The following is a 21,006-nucleotide window of genomic DNA, read 5'->3' as shown; positions in this document are numbered from 1 at the left end:
GGCTAAGACTAAAGTCACACAAGGCAAAATCCTTGCTCCTTGCAAAGGATGAAACGGAGGGCAGAAAATGCATCCTTCAGAATGGAATGAGGCATACGCCGAGTGCCTCCAGGTGAAAGGGGAAAGTGGGGCGTATCACACCACTTCAGCATCGAGATGTTTAAACACATTTTCATGTAAATTAGAAGAACGTGATTTTATTTTTAAATTTAACCTTCTTCCCAGCGGCTGAAGACAGTTCTTTGCTGCAAAAGTTACTGTGAAGGGAGTAGAAAGAAGGAATAGGGTAATCAGGGATTTTGAAGGGATTAGACAACCAGACATCATAGATGATGGTACAAGAATGGATTTTCTTCCATTTGTGTACTAACACACTGGCATCACTAAGTTCTGGATGCTGTTAATCTGTTGCACAAAGACAGATTTTTGCAACCTTCACCAAAAGCCTAAAAGAGGCAGGTAAACTTCAAAAGTTATTAAAGGCAAAGATAACGGCAGCTTTGCCTGGGTTGCAGATGCAATCAGGGTGCGCAAACTAACAGGGCAAGAGAGACAACTTCAGGTACAAAGAAAACAGAAAGCAGAAATAAGCAAAGCTGGGATAGGAAATTGGAAGGCCAGATAAGGGCAGCCCTTCTGCAGGTAAGGGGAAGTAACAGAAGTTCAGTCCCAGCTAAAGGCAGCAGCTTTCACGGTGACACACCTGAGGGCACACTCCAGCCCCTTCCCACTAAATATAAGCCTTTTGTTTCAGCAATTCCACTAAACCCACAGTAGAGGTAACTTTTTCTGTCTTTCCTCACCTTTAACACTTTCAGTGGCAAGACACATGGTCATTTTTGACAGAAGTTCGGAAAGCAGCTGAGGGGCTAAAAGACTCTCAGGTAAAAATTTGCTTAGCTCAGCCAAAAAGGTTGTGAACATTCGCAATAATGAATTTAAAAATGTGTATAAATTATGATCCAAATATACATTAGAAGACTAATATTCTAAAGTCTAGATATCTAAGAGTTTCCCAAATGTCACGCTTTCGTTTTGAATGACATTTCTATATCTGCTACAGAAAGAATAAGGCATATACCACAAAAAATATATATGTAAAACCTCCTCCAGAAGCAATGTTCGCAAACCAATTTCTATCATTTAATTGCGTAACACTCAGGCACAGGACAGCGGAAGATGCAAGTAAACTTATTTAAAGAACGTGGCCTGCTTTTGTTTATAATTACTAGTGTAAGCATTTCCTTATGTTAATGTAATACTCATTCTTACCAAGCAAAGAAAGCCCCAATGGGAAACCGCACGTATAACTTGTTAAATGCATTGATATATTTTAAGTAAGTGCTTGTGTATTTATAGACATGACTCTCTAGAAACCGGCATTTCCTCTTACTGTCTTAAGCTGCTTCTCAGTGTTAGCGCGAGGTCTCTCTCATCATGTGCACGGGCCAGGATCTATTAAAGCAGAAGAACCAAGCCAGCATCTCGTGAAGAGAAGTTCTCAAACATTGGTTTTGCTGGCCTGAGAACACAGAACTCTCCTTGGTGACAGGGAGGGCAACTGCACCCTGCAGGGAAGCAACTATTTTGAATCTAAGATTTTAGGTTGATGTGTGCCAGTATCTTTAGAAGCAGCATTGACAGACAGTAGCTGGAGGGGTGAGCAGCTGGTGACTGTTCTTCACAAAATAGGTAAGACAATAGCACAAAAAGACATCAAACCAGGGAATAAGAGCATCTAAAGCTTAATCGACTATGCTGTGAATCTCAATGCATTTTTATTATTCCACGAGTCAAAAGAAGTGCTCAGAAAAGCTACAGAGGAACATTTCTTGCAGTATTTTCTCACCCAGCACAGCAAACAATACACAATAGGGATACTATAAACTAAATAACTTTGCACAGAAATTCCATCAACTCAGCTATGTGCCTATTTTAATGTTCCTAAAACAAATTAACACAAGAAGTTTGACTGAGTGAAACCTCTGAAGAACGAAGGAAAAAAAAATCAGCAAGAAACAATGCCATAGACAGTAACATGCCTGCAGTACGGCTTTTTTAATTGGCATGATGCAATTTTTCTTTCTAAACTAATTCATCAAATCACAGTAAAGCATCACTGAATTTTCAAGATATGAGCTGCTCTTTCAATTTTAGGTTTTCACAGTATCTTCAGAAATGCCAGCCTCAACTTTTACAATATCACCGAGATAAGGCTCTCCATTCCACTGAAGATTAATCTTTTTGCCTCAAAGCACGATGTCACAGCCTGTGTATGTCGGACAGTTAAGCAGTAAAGACTGAGACTAGGACAATGCTAAGGATGGAACTTGTCTGGACTAATTTCTATACCCTGAATGCAAGACTGAGAAGTGTTCTGAACCAAGAAATGTATGGATAACCCTAAAGCAAAGCTAAGCATCTTGGATGCAACTCTTCAAGGAAATAATTCACATGTATGCAGCTAAAAACTACCAAGCAACACGTAACCACGACCTATGTGGACACAAGAACAAATCACCTTATGCATTACACAACATCTCACCAGCAGTCCCCCACCTGCATTATTTCAGGAGCACTATTTTATTTTAGTACAGCCTCTTAACCTGCTCCTGAACTCTGAAGTCATCACCCCGAGCACAAAGAACTGACTGCTCGGGTGGCAAGTGAAGCTTAAGGGAGATATTTCACACAGCAGATAACTAAGTGCTTAAAGTTACGTCTACTTGAACACACCTCCCTACAAAAGGAGCCAAGTTGTAGTTCTACCAAAGTTCCCTGAGCTTAAGAAGGGAAAGCAACAGAGAGGACAATTTCACACCACCCACCCATGAGCACTTAGCTTAGCTGGATCTCCTTCACCTCCCTTACAATCAACAGAGACAAGCTGCTTGAAAGGGTAATTCAGATCAAATAATGCTAAGGCACTTGAAAGTGCGATTTACATCAGGAATCTATCTTTGCCTCCTCCACTGAAGAGAGAACGAATAGTGGACTACCCAGCTAAAACAGATGCCTAAAGGTAGACAGTGAAAATGTCACCCTAACTTCTAGATCAAACCTCAAGGGGCTCCGTTTGAGATGTGCTGTTTGTTAGGATGTGAAAAGCAGGCAGCTGTAGTATCTTTTTTGCCCCTTCCAATTAAGGTGGGGGGAAAAAAAAGCCAGGTTATATTTTAAATTTGTGTAGAGTCAATAACTATGACAGCTATTTTACTTAAAAGAAAACTGACTATTAAGGACACTCAATGTGTTAGTTTATTAGTGAGCATGAGAATATCTATCTTTTAACAAGTTTAGTTTATGACAGAGCTTGAATTACCAGAATAATGCATTGCACAGTGTAGAAATGCAGTATCATCAGATTAAACTTGCCTGCAAGTACAATGTTCCATATGTTCTGCAAGACACTTCACATTCAGTAGAGGTACAAGAGCAACCTTTGCATGTCTTATAAACACATTGAGTTCAAACAATTAAAAAAAAGAGGCAAAATTAAATATCTGTAAGTTTGCCCAACTCTTCCCGTTATTATAAATATATTAGATTTGTGAATTAGAAGCAATACTAAAGCATCAACTTATTTTCAAGTGTTTAGCTAGGGCTTTAACTTTCACTACAAACTCAAAAGATTAACCATGATCTGTTCATTGTCAGGTCTTAAAAAGCCTAAAAATTAACTCTCCTTTTTAAAAACATAAGAGACAGGTATGCACATTTGTTGTAAATGTTTTAATATATTCCAAGTTTAAGCCATTGTAATAAGTGATCAACACACTAAGATTCATAGCAAAAAGATACCCTTAGCCACCACTACAAATATATCAGCAATTCTAATTAATTCACAGTGGCAGATTCATGGGTTTGCTTTTCACCATAAGTCAAAATATACAGGAGAAATATCTCAGAAGTTTACCTTGGCTCCAACCAGTACAATTAGTCAACTACACTGTAAAAAGACTATCTTATCAATGTAAGGAAAGCGGTAATTATATATTTTCGCTTTTGTTAGATAAATATTTAGGATTTTTTTACCATTCAAACAAGAGCACTTAATTTCACACATACAAGTTTTGCATATGCAGAACACAGAAAACACAAGTTGGTCATTGATCTCTCTCTTCACAAAACAGAAAATCCACCTCTTTCAAGGGTGCCATGTGAATAATAAAGTCTAAGCACGAGAAGAAATGCAGACACTTGCTCTTCAGCCCAAATTCAGGTGCCCTCCAAGCACCGTGAAACTAACAGTTTTTCATCCAGCTCAGCAAAAGCAGCAGCATCCTACGGACAGGGTCGGAGCCCAGACACCTCAGCAGCCAAGGCTGGACTCCTTCTGCAGAAATTGGAGGAGAAGGAATTGTTGCCACCTCAGCAGCGTGCAATCCCGGGAAAACAAAGGGGATTCCCACTGTCATTGTCTTCATCTGCAGCTGATCATCACCAGCACTAGCAAGGCAGTAGCTTGCGCAGTTATCTCCACAGCGGGCAATGTCACAACCCGACCAACAGCACAAACTACTACCTCAGCCAGGGCCCTGGTGCACCCGGCCCCTTCTGCAGGGGGGGACGAGCAGACAGACAGCACGGCAAGGACAAACGAAATGAGAGGGAAAAACGGCAGAAAGATAAAAGGGCTCTGGGGTCTTTTGATGATCCTCTTGTCTCCTTTATCTGCTGCAGACATCAACCAGACTCCTCTCGCCTGGCTGCGAAAAGCGGAGGGAAACCCCGCCCAGCTCCCTTCCCAGCTTTGCCCTTTTCCTTGCATGACCTGAAACCGACGGGAAGAGCTTCATTTATCAGATACATTACAGACCCCAGCTGGTACAGTACAGATCACGTTTAATTTCAAACAGCCACGGTTCCGCAAGCCTGTAACAGATGGGGCGGGGAGGGGAAGGGGGGAGGGCGGGAAGAAAGGAGAGAAACGGGGGGTTGGGGTGGGGGAAGACACAGCAGACATACCCCCCCTAAACACACACACACACCCCCCAGCCCCCCCAGCCGCCCTCCTCGCCCACCCTCCGCAAGAACCGCGGCGGCACACGGACCTGCCCGCGCCGCCCCCCCTGCGGCACGGCCGCCCCGCCGGCCTCGGGCAGCCCACGGCAAAGGGGGTGCGGGGCGGGGAGAGGGAGGGATGCAGCCGCCGCCGGCAGCCCGTCCTGCCCGCCCGCCGGGCCCCCGCAGGCCGGTCCGGTCCGGTCCGCTCTCCGCAGAGGCGACAGCCCCGCTCGCCCGAGGTCCCGCCGTGCCGTCGCCTCCCGGGGCGAAGGGGCCGGGGAAGGATCCCCCGCGCCGGCCGCCCCAGCGGGGAGCCCCCGCCGCCCTTCCCGGCGAGGTGGAGGAAGCCGAGCCCTCAGGCGAGGGCGTCGGGGCGCAGCCCGGAGGGTCAGGGAAGGGGGAAGCGCTCGCCTTGCCGAGGCCGCAGACAAAGGAGGCGCCGGGCGGGCGGCGCAGCCCCGCTCCCGCCGCGGCTCCGTCCCTCGCCGCCGCCGCCTGTGTGTCCGGCTGAACCATAGAGATCATTTAAGGCGGGGGGAGAGAGGGGCTCATCCGCTGCTCACGTGACTGGATATGTCACTCACCCGGCGGGCGCCATCTTGAAGAGGGAGGGGGAACGCGGCCCCCAGCGAGTGCTCAAGATGGCGCGGGGGACAGGAGGCCGCTATTCACAGACGGGCGCTGCGCCACTCCGCCGCCGCGGTTCCCGCCGGGCTGCGCAGGGGGAGTTACGCTCCGGCGGGGAATGCCGGGAAGGGGAGAATCTCCCGCTCTCGATCCGGGACTGCGCGGCGGCCGCGGTGGGGCCCACGGGAGGCGGGGCGAGGGGGAGCGGGCGCCCCGTGAAACGCTTCTGAGGGAGCTCGGCGCCAGGGATGGGATGGGCACCCCGGGCGGGCTGTGACGGGGGGGCCGCCGGGGCAGGGGAGGCTCCGCCGTGCGGCGCCGCCACCTCATGACGCCTTCTGTTGGATGTGTTTTAGTCGCAGAAGTAAAGATGGAGCTCGCAGCGGCTCTTGCGTGCGTGCCCCGCGGGGCGGCCGGGCGAGCTGCGCCCCGGAGCCGGGCAGGGCCGGGCGGCGGAGCTGAGGCGGCTCCGCACGGGGTGCCGGGCGAGGAACGGGGCGCTGCCTGCCCCGTACAAACCACACCGGGCGTTCGGCGGCCGTGGGCTTTAAGTTTTAAAGTGAATCTGCTTTGCGCTTTTTTTTTTTTCCTTTTATTTTCTCCTTCCTAATACAAGTAGAAAACCTGGAAACTTTTATTTCTCACTGGAAATAGACCCCAGAACGATTACTCCGTGCCAGAACTGACCTCAAAGAAACAGACTCTGAACATCGTTAAAAATTAACAAAAGTTACAAGCACTCGACATTTTTATCAAGTATGGTTTTGCATTCACCGCCAACGCACTTTATGAACAAATCTGTGGAAAAAAACCAGCTACCAATATACAAGAAGAATCAGACTGCAAGAGTTAGAAAAAGAAGTACCATTGAGTTTATAAAGACTGTATTAACACCAGCGATGCAGAATATGGAAATAACCCAGCTTGCAGCCAGACCTCAAATGAAACACAATAGCCTTGGAGTTTCCAGTGCAAAACCATCTACAACATGTCTTGAGAAATGTGTTTAGTGACAACTTGGGAAGAATTTGCAGTTGAGAAAGTCATGCTAAAAATAAGCAGCCAAAATATTGCCACCTTAAGGGGGGAAAAAAAAAAAAAAAGAGACAAAGACAAAATATTTTGTTATAATCTTGTAGTTCCCTGTTTAAAAGTTGCTACCTATGTTGGGCCTCACATTCAATTAAATCACTGATTGCTTGTTTAAAAGATATTTAAGCCAATGACATTTTGTTGGGGAAAAACATGCCAAGAGTTTCTGTATGCTTATAAAGTACATATGTTTTTGATACCGACTGGAAAAGTTAAAGAACGTTATACAGCTGACAAAATGGAAGCATACAGTAACTCAGAGTCCTTTGCTTCTGGTTCTGGAAGGGGCTGCTTGATCTCCTCCAGACCACTTTCTCCCAATTCCTGTTTTCCTCCATAAAGCCTGTGATGCTGTCTCTCACAGGGACAGTCAGACTTCATTGTTCTGCTATTTGAGGTCGACTCAGGAGAGGCAAAGCATGACGGAGACATCAATGCACCAAGGAATTGTATGCTCTGCTCCTACTCAGTTAAGTTTGTCTATTCATGAAAACCCAGTCCTGAAAAAGAAACACAGTCTAAAATTGGGAAAGTTTAAGCGTTTATTAAAAAAAGTGGACAAAACAAAAAATAATTTCACACCATTTCCCTATTAAAAATCAAATATATTTAATCTGAGCTTATATTACATGAAGTACTAATAGTGGAAGAAATTCTCCATACTTAGAATAGTTACGTTTTTCTAAGTTTATTTTTGCTTTTGCCCTCTTTTTTTTTTTCTTTTCAAACTGTGCACCCTCCTGTGCTAAGAATGTTTCAACCATATAATGTAAAGCAACTTTTACACATATTTCATGTCTCCATGACTTGTTTTTCTGAATTAAGGTCTCTTTTATATTCATTAATTAGCAGACTGAAATCCATCTTAACATCATGAATACATTTAGAAAGTTTCTTGGACAAAGAACTTTCAGTTTCTATATGAGGAAAATCAGCACTTCTGGGTGAAAACAAAATGTAAATTTAAACCACATCACTGGGATTAATTTATAAGAAGGGGCAGAAAAACAACAGTAGAACACTGATCCCTCTTGGAAGTTTGGTGAGTTTATTAATTGAAATACTTGTAGTCTGTCACATACAGACAGGAATTGTTATTCTTCATTCCTTATCGTATATCACTAAAAGCTCATGGCAGATACTCAGCATACATCACAAATTTATTATATGGCTAATCAGAACAACTACACTGATATTTTCTTTTTGGATTTGCATTTATCTAAAACCTAGAAGTCCAAGAAGTTATTGAAGTACGTACTGGAAAGTAATGAAAAAGCAACAAAAAGTGCAAAGCTGCAGAATGATGCAGGTACTTAATGTTTGTTAGAGCCACCCACCTTGATGCTTCCCTCCTTCTGTCCCACACCCTGGAATGCAAAGCTCAGAAAGATTTAGAGGATCAGTGTCTTAAGTCTTCTGTATGGAGAATGAGAATGTTCAAAGACTTTCAAAGAAGCCACGCTTATCATCTTATTTTCTCTTTTGTCTGAGAAGTGAGGAATTCAAATGCTGAAAATACGCATTCAGGCAGCAAATTACAGGTATCAAAAGCAACTGTAACATTGCTGACCTGAAACAATTGTGTAGAAAGCAGCAGTTAAATGTTACATATATATATAAAAAACAAACAAAAACCCCAAAGAAACCAGAAAATTTCTCTGATTAAGGCATGTAAAAAAGCGTAGCAAGACTGGCAATCTTTAGTTCAGTTTACTGAGTTCATGAAGACAATAATGTCATGTGCTCATACAAATTGGGGAACCTGTGGAAAACCAAGACAGATCAGTAGCAAGGAGAGTTTAAGGTTCAAAAAGGGCTGTATTTTCAATGATAACAGGAACTGTTGAGCTCTTAACTTTTCATTTGAGTATTTAGACTAATGCTATGACTCCAAGGAATATTACCCTTGCAGATACAGGATACAACAAATAAATACTTGAATATGATTTCAAGGGAAGAAAAAAAACCCAAACCAAACAGCCAAACCTCAGAGTCAGCCCTGCAAAGGACTTGTAAAAACAAAAAAAAACCCCACCCCTTCCTCCCAAATTCAAATTACTTTAGATTGATCTGTTTTAAATGTATTGGATACATTAATGAAATGCATGTTGTTAACAAACTGGGTAAAACTGCTTATTTCTGGTGGACACTGCCCTCAGCTTTTAGACACAGTTCATTTTACCTTCACAGATCTATCCTATACATGGAAGGAGAAAACCAAGATTTTCAATTCCTAATCTGTTTCAGAGTTTGAACTAGTTGTTCGAATTGCGTTGGTTAAAGTGAAATTGAACTGCAAGAAGCAGCTCCTGCTATCAGACAGTGGTTTAGCACTTCAAAAACTTGCTTCCTGATTTTTACTCTTTGAAGAGGAACGGTTTTGTGCTACTCCATCAGTTCAGTGCATTCACTTCAAGACTTTGGCAACATGTAACTGCTTAAGATTTCATATTTTAAGAGAAAATATTTAATTTAAATCAGTCTTTTCTAAAATAAATGTTTATCTTTCCTCATTTATTCTAGGGCAGCACTACGTGCAGACTTTGTGGCTCATTTTAGTGGTAAGGTAGTACCATATTATGCTACAATGCCAAGCCCTGAGGCAAGAACAGACGTTCACTAAGTAGATGCGCAAGTAACAGTTGTGAGGTACTGCAGAAACCACTTCTTTGTAATGTACGTGCCAGCAGCACTACACACATAATACTTCTGTCCTCTTCCATGTTTTCTCGTGAGAGAGGCTGATCAAAACCAGACAGCTCTCTGTGCCTTTTGAAGGTCCTCTGTTGGTTGGCAATCCAGTTCTGGTTGCCATTTTTCTATGGAGCCTCTCCATCCATCCTTCCCCTCATGCCAGGCATTAGTCTGTGATGTGATGGGAGAAAGAAGTGCAAGTCCTCTGTCAAGGAAGCCAGAAACACAAGCAGTTTCTTGGCAACTTTAATAGTTCCAAGTAAGAAATAGTTAACATTAAAAACAACAGAGCAGGTGACATCAAGTTTCCAACAGTCTCTCATCCTCACCAGCCTCTGCAAGTCCTGAAGCTGTCAGCTTTGGAAATATCACTGGTTATGGAGACTCATGCCAAGTCTAAGGCAGATATGGTTCCAGTAACAAACTGTGAAGATGCCCAACAGATACCTGACTTACCAGGGATTTTCTTTCTTATTTATCTATTGGCAGTTCATTCTAAAACCAGACCAAAAAACAGACCAAAAACCCCTAAATGACATTAAACTGACAGGCAGCATGGGCTGAGGCCTTGGAGTACGTTTCAATATTGCAGTATTTTCGATTGAAGAAAAAGCTGGTCGCTGTATTCAACATGTACTTTTTGTAAGGAACATGCTTCAGGGGAAAAGAGGATTATGGTGCTGACAAATGAGATTCCTTTAGAAGTTCTTAAGGTAGGTATCTGGACCACTGGTGAGAATAAACATGTTAACATGAAAAGCACATCATACTGATTTTTAAAATAAGCTTATCTGAGAACTCCTCTAAATGTAGATAATAAAGGAAATGTGAGCAAGGAACACTCTCATCTCTTGGTAATGAAATGCTGCAGTTTGCGTAGTAAACACACAGGTATATTACCCTTTTTATCAAATCTGTTTCATAATCAAGACATAAATGCTAAATAAGGACCTCAGAAACAGAACAATCAGTTTTTAGCATGTTACTGTCTGATAGGACACAAGGACTATGACATTCTGAATCAGAAAAGTGGATGATAACCAGTGCACTGTAGTTTTTCTGTTATATTTGATGCATTCTACAATGCAACACAAAGACCCTATTCTGTTGGTAATACCACTCAGTACCGTTTTTATTGCAAGAATTCCATCTTATTTTTAATATACACCTTAATTCATTAAGACATAACATACATTGTTAGTTGAAATGTTTTAAAACCGTGTGAGTAGAGATCAGGTGTTTGATATACAACCAAAAAATGAAGATTTATTTAAATAAAGTTTTGACTGGATGCTTTAAAGAGAACTACACAATTGTTGTACAGATTAAATGTTATAATATAAAAATTATAATATAAAATTATGGATTATGTACAGAAATGTAACAGTTCAGAAAGTCGGTATAAAATTTTAGTTTTTACTTACTTAAAAGATGTTAAGACTGTTTTTGTACTTCTATTATTAGAAACTGTTGCAAAACGTTCTCAGATCTAGTTCTTGATGGTGTTAATGACAGCTGTTTGCACTGACAGCCATCTTAACACTGGAGCGATTTTCTAAGGAAAAACACCAAAACTTTTGAAATTCAAGTCTCCTATACAAGAAAGCTGGCAAAATTAAATGGAAAAAGCTGACTGCTGCTTAACAGCAGCACCTTACAGTCATCTTGATGAATTGCATCCTGGTTTTTGAGAGACAGCTTCACCAGTTGAGATGTTGAGTTATAATCCTATTTTCTAGCATAGTTGTAATGTATCTATCGATTTGCTACTGATTTACTAAGCACACTCTCTTATCCTTACATTGTATGCAGAGACACTACACGTAGAATCCCAGTCTGCACACTCTGATCCTGATCAACTAATACTGACTTTTAGTGTCCTGTCTTCTTGGACAGACTTTGTTTCCCTGGTTTGCTTATGAAAGTGTCATGTGAAACAGTGTCCAAAGCCTTACTAAAATACTTAGCAACTAGTTCTTATCCCCATCCACAAGATCTGTCACTTTTTCAACGAAATAAATGAGACTGGGTTTCTGTGACTTGATCATAGCAAATACCTACTGGTTGTTAATGCACGTCGTGGATACCTTGTTGATACTAACAGCAGATTTTCATTTTTACTTGCCAGAAAAAAAAAGAATGAATGTCAGGCCAGTTGATCTATACTTTTCATCTCCTCCATTTTGTCCTTAAAAAGTTAAAGCACTGTTTTTTTGCCTTTCTTTCAGTCATCTGGTACTTCTCTTGTCTTACATTAGTTTTCAAAGATTATTTTAAAAATGCTGATGTTCCTCAGATTAGTTCTTTAAACACCAGGAAGAAATACTTCAGGCCCAGTGAATTTGATAATATATCTATTTTCTATCCTGTTTTCTTTCTTCTAGGTAAGCTTCTTAAAGTTTTGTCATTCAAATTGCATGAGTAATACACTGGCAGTTGATTTTTGACTTTTTGGATCACTATAAGAAATGAAAATATTCAGCACACAAATTGTAAATCTGAACCAACACAGGATCACTTGTGTCAATAGCTGTCCTCTTTTTAGTCAGCGCTTTTGTTAGCACAAATCTTCTACTACTTATGTGTATATCCTCTGTCAGTTGGCAGTTGTATCACATGTACTTTCATCCCTATCTGTTAACACTGTTCTTAGATGGTAACCAAATTTCCACCTTCTGCAGGCCTCCCCAACTTGCGTTTGAAGTCAATGAAATTCCTCATTTAACTGAGCTGGTCTCTTACGACAGCGAATCCCTGTCTCCTCCAATTGGGATATACTTTCAGTCATGACCTTCGCATCTCCACAGAACTGTCTTATCTCCTCAGTTCCTCTCTTATCCAAGACATCTGTGAGATCTTACCTAGCAATTTTCTGAAGTCTGCCTTGTTGAAGTCCAGTGATCTTTATTTTTATGTTATCCCTCTATCCTAAAGAATCACAAATATTTAATTTCACTTTCTTACCCAAGTTGTCTTAAACCATCCGATTTCTTCATAATTGTAGCTGATTCCTTCACAAAACTATACACATACTACGCCCAGGTATTCAAACTGTAACGGTTTGTGATACACCCGCCTCGAAAAGTGACAGGGAATACAATGACAGAATGAAAGATCAGACTAGATGGACAGAAAATACACATAGTATATTTTATTTTCTGAAATTTCTGCACCTCTGGAAACTAGGGGCATTTCTGCTGATGATAATTTCTGTTGCAAATTTGGTTTTGGAGAAAGCTATCCTCATATAAGCAACATTTTAGCATCGGCTTTTCAGATTCCTTTCCAGGATCAGAGCTGTGCTCTTGGACAGAGCCTGGAAATTCTGAGTATTGTACCAGATTAGCCCACATTTAGATTCCTCAGCTTCTCATCCTCTAATTTACTTGCTTTTTCTTTTTAAGCTAAATTTTTAATAAAACACTGTAGCTTCCAGTGAAGCATCTTTAATTATTCTTTTCCCAAAGAACAACCACATGTATTTACAATCAATTCTTAGCACTCTCTGTGACAAGGCTGCTTCAAAACTTGGCTTTCTGTATTGGTAACACTCAATAGTAACAGCCAAGTTCTTAATCAAATGTTTCTAATGACCATTAGATGTTAAAATAAACCTGAAAGCCCCCACTGGAACGAAAAAAACCACACATTTGCAAAACAGTTTTCTACAATGGAAGATACCTGTATTAATCCTTGAGTGACTTCAAAGGACAATAAGAGGAAATAATTACTTTTATCTTCTGTATGTCCCTTGCAGACTTTCTGCTGTGACATAATGCCCGTTCATGGTATAAGTACAAAAAGCCACTGCTCAGTCATCCAGTTCTGATACCATTTGAAGATTCATGTGATCGGCTTAGCTGATTTTAAGTTTCACCTATCCTATAAAGTTTCCTTCTTCCTGACCATTCCTATACTCATGGGGCACCAGCTTCCTCTTCCTACTTTTCAAACAACTTCACCACTTTGGGTGATAGACTTCTGTATAACTCAAAATCTAGAGAGATCCTTCCTTTGTACATCACTACCATCATAATTATCTCTGTATTTTCAACTAAATAAAACTTAAAAGGCTGTAAGAAGCAAAGAAACATTTGAGTTCTATTGTATTTCTTCACAAGGAATGAGCAGCCTTGTCTGATACACTTGCCAACATTTGAGAAGGTAATACTGCATTTGTAATGTGGTTATATCAGTACTGCACACATTTATAATAGGAACAAACTTGTGAACCCTAAAGAGTATTTACTCCCTAAATGAAATCTATATTCTACACAGACTTTTACAGTCATTTTAATTGGTCTTGCTCTTGCCCTGATATGCAAAATACTGTCTAGACAACTAGTCCACGCCCCCAAAACTTGAAGAAATGCACACACAGAAAAGTATTGTCAGAAAACATGTGGGAGATCCAGGGAGAAAGTAGGAGCACTGGCATATCTGATTATTCCTCAATAATGTGTCTTAAAGTAACAGGTCAGATAGCAAAATAGTATGTGATAAAGTAGTAAATGTTAGTAAGCGCTTACAGGTAAGTCACTTAAAGACATCAGACAAATGTCCATTAAGAGTTTCCCATCTATAAGCTGGTCAGTAACTAGTTTGGAGAGGGAGAAAGGAAATGTCTACCAGATTGCTCCTGAGTGGTAAAAGCTCATAATGGCACTGTGCTGTACAGCTTAAGCAGTATTGATGACTCTGCAGTAACTGGTTGCTTTCTCTAAACAAAAGAAAATAATGCAACATGTTTCTTTAAATTTAGCTTAAAAAAAAAAAAAAGAAGGAGGAATAAACAGCAACTAATTGGTTGGAATGAATTCTTGCTTATGTGCACAGCTTATGAAGTCCTCCTGATCTGAACGGTAAAATGAAGAAACCTCAAAGAAACAAATGGTCTCAAAATCCAAATGAATAGCACGTTCAACAGACAGATGACGTTCATGCTTCAGTTGGGCTTTTTTTTCACTGCTCACACAGGTGTTAAGCTCTGCTTCAACAATAAATGTTTAGTCAAACAGGATCAGTAACTGCTCCAGGAGCCTTTGCTGTGTGCATGAACAGAAGTGTAACTTTACGGACCTTATCACTTGAATGGCCCAATGCCTAAGCAAAATAGGAATTATGAAGAATTTACTTTTTATTCCACATGATTGTAGAGATGACTTCATAAACTGTAAACATTGTTAATATTTTTACTTGATTTATTCCTATATAGTTTATTTCACATATAGTAAATTTCCAAAATACTGTTTTCAAGAAAAAGAAACTAGAATTTCTGTAGAGGTACTCTTACAGATATATCTAGATAGACAACATTAAGAACAAGGTTAAACAGTATTCTACAATGCATGTTAGAATTTCTTTAGGGTGAAGAAGACAGAAGAACCTTGAGTAGAGTTGCTACTTCACATTTTGCTACAATAAGCAAGGTCTCAATTAAATTTATATGAGTACCAGGGCATATATAGTGAGCTATATACGTAGGTGTACATTCCTTTTTTCAGAACAAGTAAAACTTCTTAAATGCTGAAAGAAGAATGTTACCAGTACAGTGGCATATAAAGGTACTATAGACAAATGCTTCTATCTCAACTCTAATATGAAATAATTCTGATTTTTTTTCTTGCATTATCACGAAGTAAAAAACAAAAGCCAACCGAACAGGAAAAGAAACGAGGATGCCAGCAGAACTCACTGCTGCATGTAAGAACACAACTGGAACTTCCTAGCATTGTCATCATGTAACCTGAAAATAACTTCTAAGAATTATCCATATATTCAAAATTACTCAAGTGTGAGGCAACGTAACTGAGAAAATTCCAAAGAATTAGACATGGTGGACTGGAGTTTTTTGAGAGACTGCTGATATTTTTTTCTCCTTGTGAAGTCAAACAGCAGAACCTCTACTGAATACAATGAAATATTAATTAAGCCAACTCAATGCTTCTGAAGACACTGTACAATACATTAATTTATCTTATTTCTTTAAGCACAGAAAGTTACTGGAAGTTATTATCAGCCAGTGTGTTAGGAGGAAAGTCTTTTCACCTACGCAGAAGTCCAACTAAAATTTGTTTTTCCTCAGGGAACACAAATACTCTATCAATATTTTGCTGATGGAAACTAAATGCTATACATGTACAGATGTAGGCCATGTGTGTGCACTAGTTGGGATCCCAATTTAAACACCCCTCGCACCCCAGCTGCCTTATTTGTAACATGCTGACACGCTTCACAATGAGCAGCTGTACAGGCGTGCAGCACTATCTGCAGGCAGAACGTGCACCACTCGCAATGCAGCTGTGCACAGCGATGCCGCCTTCTGCTTGTAGAACCTCACCTGACTCGGAGCATTCAAGTTGAAGGTTGTAGAAGGTGCCTGCCCACGCAGGGAATGAGTGGCCAGCTGCAAATTTGAGGTGAACAAGTAGTGAAGGACACAGAACAGAGTTGTACCAAAACAGATAAGGAGAAAACGTGCTTTTTCCCCCTCCAAGAACTTCTAAATGAATTTCTGTAGAATACACCGATGACTACTACTTGTGTTTGTCATGTGCTGAGGAAAAGAAAGGCATTAACCTCATTTAAAATATCCTGCCTGAAGAGTTCAAGGTCAGCTATGAGAAGATTTGCCACTTGACAAGAAGAAACAATTCAATCTGTGTGAAAACAATCAGACAAACAAAAAGCCCCTCACAATCTGCAGAATATGATGATAAACTACTGAAGTTTCACAGACATACTCCTACTTGCTCTTGTAAAATAACTAATGGTGACCATGTATTTCATGCGGCATAATGTCCAGTAACATTCCACAGCTGACCAATAAAGCAGGTGAGGAAGCAAGCGCATGTACAAGGCAACGGAACTGTTAGATAAGCATCTCTGATGATATGCAAATAACTACTGTACGTTACTTCTAAGAACAAGATTCTTCATAAGAAGTTCCCAGCTTCAGGCATCTGTTCCTTTTTTTTTTTTAATCAGAGTTACTATGTGATCTTAAATCCTTGTGTACATTAAGGCAATGGTCATGGCATTGAGACATACAAGTTCTCCCAAGTAATCCAAAATCTTGATATGAATTTTCTAATAATATGTAAGACCTTCACACATTGTCTTTGGATTTCCAGTCCAATATATTTTTTAAAGCTGGGGAGAAGAAGAAAAAGGTGAAGATTGTAGTGACATTCAATAAGCAATTAATGCTTACCTTCTGACTTCCAGCTGACATACTTCAATGCAGTCAGCTGTACCCCTTTTCTAGCTGATTTCGGTGACACAATGCAGACCCCATTCATGAAAACGTCCACATGTTTAACTTTTCGTGACTAAGCAATCCTACAGACTTGAAAAGAACTTGGGCATGGGTCTACTCAACAGGTAACATTTCTTCAGGAACAAGATTTACCTTGCTAGAAACACGTAAAAATGTGAAATTTAAATATTAAAAAATGCTGTTTGCATCAAAGAAGCCCTAAAAATATTTAGCAAAAAGTACAGGTAGAAAAAAGAAACTGATACTTCAAGTTCAAAGACATATTTGAGTGCTGGACAAGAAGGCACAGGAAATGGCGTAATTCTTATTCACAGACAAAATTAGTCAAACCCCCCCTCTTTTCTAAACTAAATAGCTTTGTTTTTAGTTCTTAACCTATTTATACAAAATACAAGAAAGCAGTTTGAATACAGTCAGCCTCAGCTTGCATGTCTAATATGCCTCAAATAGCACAAATATTACTCATTTTGTAATTAAGAGGAAAGGAAAAGAAGTTTACTTATTGGTAGTTTATTTCAAAACCTTTTGAAGATGAATGTCCATAGGTGGTAAATTTTCTAAGCTCTAGTCAGGAAAATCTTACATGCCCCCTTTTTAAAATACAGATAAAGCTGAAGATTTGCTTCATTGGACAGAATGCTTCTGTGTTGTCACTGAAAAACCAATTAGAAACTAATTAGAAATAAACTCCCCCACAGTTTGGTCTGCACACCTCTTTCCAGAAATTCTGGTTAGGATAATAAATTCTAAACCAAATTAATACCCTTCTTTCCTGCTCCACACTTTGTTTCTTTAATGACCTCATAGACCTTGACTTCCAGTAATTAGAAGAGCAGTTGCCACTTTCAGAGTATGGATTATGTTGTTATCTGTATGTGGGACCCAGTTCTGCAATATACTGGAACTGCTCCTCCAAAGAAGCTATTTTGACATAAATTCTATTAATGGGAAGCATTTGTTTTCTTAATGTAAACTGTGTGTTCTCTAAAAACTATCCATGTTTGACAATTGAGTTCCGTGCAACTTTGGTGACAGAGAAATCTGCAAGGTCTTGAAGCCTCTGCCATGTTTACTGTTCTTTGAAACAGAAAGCTTTTTAAAAGGACCATAAACTGGACCTTTCTGGGACCAAGCAGTTCAAAGTGGTGCTTGGACAACATTGTTCACGCAGGGTATTTCTAACCCTGCCCCATTCATCTCACCTGCTACCTGAAGCTCCTACAACTTTTAGTTCTATTCACATGTACCAGTCAATGTCCCTTTAGCCAGGAAGATGTAAAGCAAACAGATAAAATGCCATTTCTTATACATGATAATCTCTTTTAATATCTACAAAAGTCTTTAAGGAACAAAAACCTAAAGGAAAGCTCCGAAATTCTCAAATCCATAGAAAGGCACCTGTCTCTCTTTTTTTTCGTTTGTTTCTTTGTTTGCTTACATTTAGCCTTTGTGCTTTCACATCACAGGTTAGAAAGTATGTGAATACAGGTGAAACATTGTTTAAATCATAATTAAGTAAATAAGAGTTTAAGTGCTAAGTCACAAACTTTTAAAACAATACAATTAAAAGTGTTTTGCTTCAATTGTGTATTATGTGAAAGTGAAACAAATTCACATTTTGCTAATGACAAATTTTACTGCACTTCTAAATGAGTAGCTATCTTCAAAAATACACTTCTCATGGTTTTATATCAGACACAGTCAATAATTAAAAGATTAGAACAATTTGTTTGGGTTGTAAAGGCATTACAAAACAAAGCACTTAAAATTATTGAACAAAATATTACAGCCAAATATTTCAGATATTTGAAATCACCTTTCTTGAGTCATGATTCAAAGACTGTGATGCTTATCAAGGAGGTCAAAAAAGGCTCACAACCCTCAAATACATATTTTTTTAAAGCAAGGCTGCAACTACAAAAATTGATAGAGATGAGTAGAACAAGCATCTGAAACAAGTATTTTATAAAGTGAGGTATGGTAGTGTTGAAGTGCTACAGTGGATTTCTGCATATTCAAACTTATTTCAGGTCAACTACTTTGAAGCTGGAGATCAGCAGACTCCTGACTGCTTCTGCAATCCTTTGTCATATGACCCTTTGTTAGATGTTCAATGGCCACAGAAAAGATACATTCAATTAAGCAAAAACAACATGAGCAGATATGAATGAGCATACCTGGCAGTTTAGAAGGCAAAGTGTAAGTAAAAATGCAAGCATACAACTTATTCATAATAAATACATTTTCAAGCATTTAACATTATCAATATTTTAAAAAGAATTTAAATAATAAATGCAACTATTTTATACAGAACTGTACCATTTATTATACACACAAGTGTATCAGTTCCCTTTGTTTACAAAGGCTGGTTACAGATATATGGAATGTTACAGTACCATCTTGCATAAAATTTTAGTACAATTCGTACTTCAAAAAAAGGGTGCAAAACACCAGCCTAATAAATCTGACTGAATTGAAATATTTTTAATTACATCATTAACACATACACAACAAGCTGTACATAAGCCCACTTTTCAATCACCACTTCAAGATACTGTAGCAAGTACATTAGATTATAAATGATTCCAACTATTCAGTTAAATGTATTAAAAGTCTGCACTGCTACTCACTCTGGAACTTTTGAGATATCGCCTGTATTCATGAATTACTGAGCTCTTGTTAGTACAGTTAAAAGGCGGTCAGCACTGGTTGCCAAAGTACTAGTCACAAGAGATTTCCTCAGAGAAACTTCACCCAGGAATAAACATTTTTGGATACTTTTTCTCCTTCAAAAATGAAAAAAACCCACCAAGTCTTACGGGGTCAAGACTCTCCATTCTGTACCTTGGGTGCTGGTGGATGCATGAAGTCCTTGAAGGGAACCAGTGCCTCCTTCAGAGCAGAGCACACTTCTGAGGAGGAGCAGGTGATACATTCTACTAAAGTCGGGTACAAGGCAATAACTTGTGCCCATGTGTTAGCATCAACTGCAATGAAGAACAGATTCAATCACTTAGAACTGTCTAAACTCCTACAATAGACTTTTTTCAATACTTACATAAGTAAGGGCACATTCAGGTGCCTAAACGCAAGTACCTAGTGCTACACATACACTACGACATCTGTACAGGGCTCTCAGATACGATGGAGGATTTTTACAGGAGAGCCATATGCTTTTTTTGCAGCAGCAGCTGGAAGCCAGATGGGATATCCATAAAAAGGTGCTACACACCTGTTATTCTACATGTGAGTCATTCACTGAGTTTTCTGGATGAAGAACTAACAAATTTAAGATACTACTTTTATTAAATCCAAAACCCACATACATTTTTTGCCCACTTTTCTCAGTTATTGACAGAAAATGGAATCGGACACACATTTAACTTTTGGAAACTCGTCAGCAACAAGGCCTTCTGTGAATCTCAAATCATTCCAGATTACAAGAGCTACAGAAAGCAGAGGGAGAAACACTGGACCAAGACACAAATATATCCACAGTAAAGTTTGTTAGTCCAACAAATGAAATTAAATATTGTTGCATGAATCTTACTTATTATGTCACTTCCTTTCTTATATCTGTTTTAGCTCTGTTTTCAAAAGGGAACAAAACCCAAATTTCAGACAATGTTAATAATTTTCTTAAAGAAATAAAATTATTAAAAGCTAGAAGTGGGAGCAAAGTGATTCTTTACTTTTTCCAGTGGTTGTCTTCATAGGAAAGTACACAGCAGGTTTGGCAATCACTGCCACAGATGGACCAGGTGAAGAATTTCTCCCATTGCAGGAAGAGGGATGTGGGGAACAGTCCACCTGAGTTGGCTACTCTACCCTCTAAGAGAAAGGCCCACTGAAGTGGCATTTCAGTCGCCAAAAAGCTGTATGTATCCTGGCACAGCTCTGCCCTCAGCGTTGGAAACCACATCATCAGAAATGCGGCTGCTCACGGATGCTGCCAGAGAGGCCTCTTTCAGGGAACCCACCTGCCTGGGGTTTGCTGGAAAGGCTGGTTTGGTTGTTTGTTTCAGGACTGAAAAGGTTTTTCTATTCCTGATAATATCAAAAGCAAGGAGGTAGAGGGAAATGTTGCACAGGCAATTCTGTCAGAGTTTCAGAGTCCAATACAGTTGGTTTAACTAAGACTCCTAAGTCTTCTGGTGGGAACATACAGTAGGTGCAGCTTACAGGAGGAACAGGGTGCATGATTATAAATGAAGTTAAGGTTTTCCATTTAATTCAGAGCTTTAAATACATCTATCAATCGTTTACTTGGGCATCAATGAGCCAAGGCATCTTTCCCAACATGGGAG

The 21,006-nt window shown here is 39.9% G+C and overlaps 1 protein-coding gene across 3 annotated transcripts in view; it reads right to left on the bottom strand.

The window, feature by feature from the left end:
• Positions 1-1,756: 1,756 nt before the first annotated feature.
• MON2 (MON2 homolog, regulator of endosome-to-Golgi trafficking) overlaps positions 1,757-21,006 on the bottom strand; it is a 94,090-nt gene continuing 74,840 nt past the window's right edge. For 2 of the 3 annotated variants that reach the window (XM_082073465.1, XM_082073466.1), the window contains one exon: positions 1,757-19,686. In XM_082073465.1, the coding sequence (XP_081929591.1) occupies positions 19,523-19,686 (164 nt within the window). In that variant the 3' untranslated portion in view covers positions 1,757-19,522. The remainder of the gene's footprint in view (positions 19,687-21,006) is intronic. The other variant, XR_014186081.1, reaches the window with a different exon arrangement.

This window comes from Streptopelia decaocto, assembly GCF_964273445.1.
Source record: "Streptopelia decaocto genome assembly, chromosome: 1".
NCBI classification, from domain to species: domain Eukaryota; kingdom Metazoa; phylum Chordata; class Aves; order Columbiformes; family Columbidae; genus Streptopelia; species Streptopelia decaocto.
Note: the sequence above shows the minus strand (reverse complement) of the source record. Positions and strands in the feature narration are given on the sequence as shown.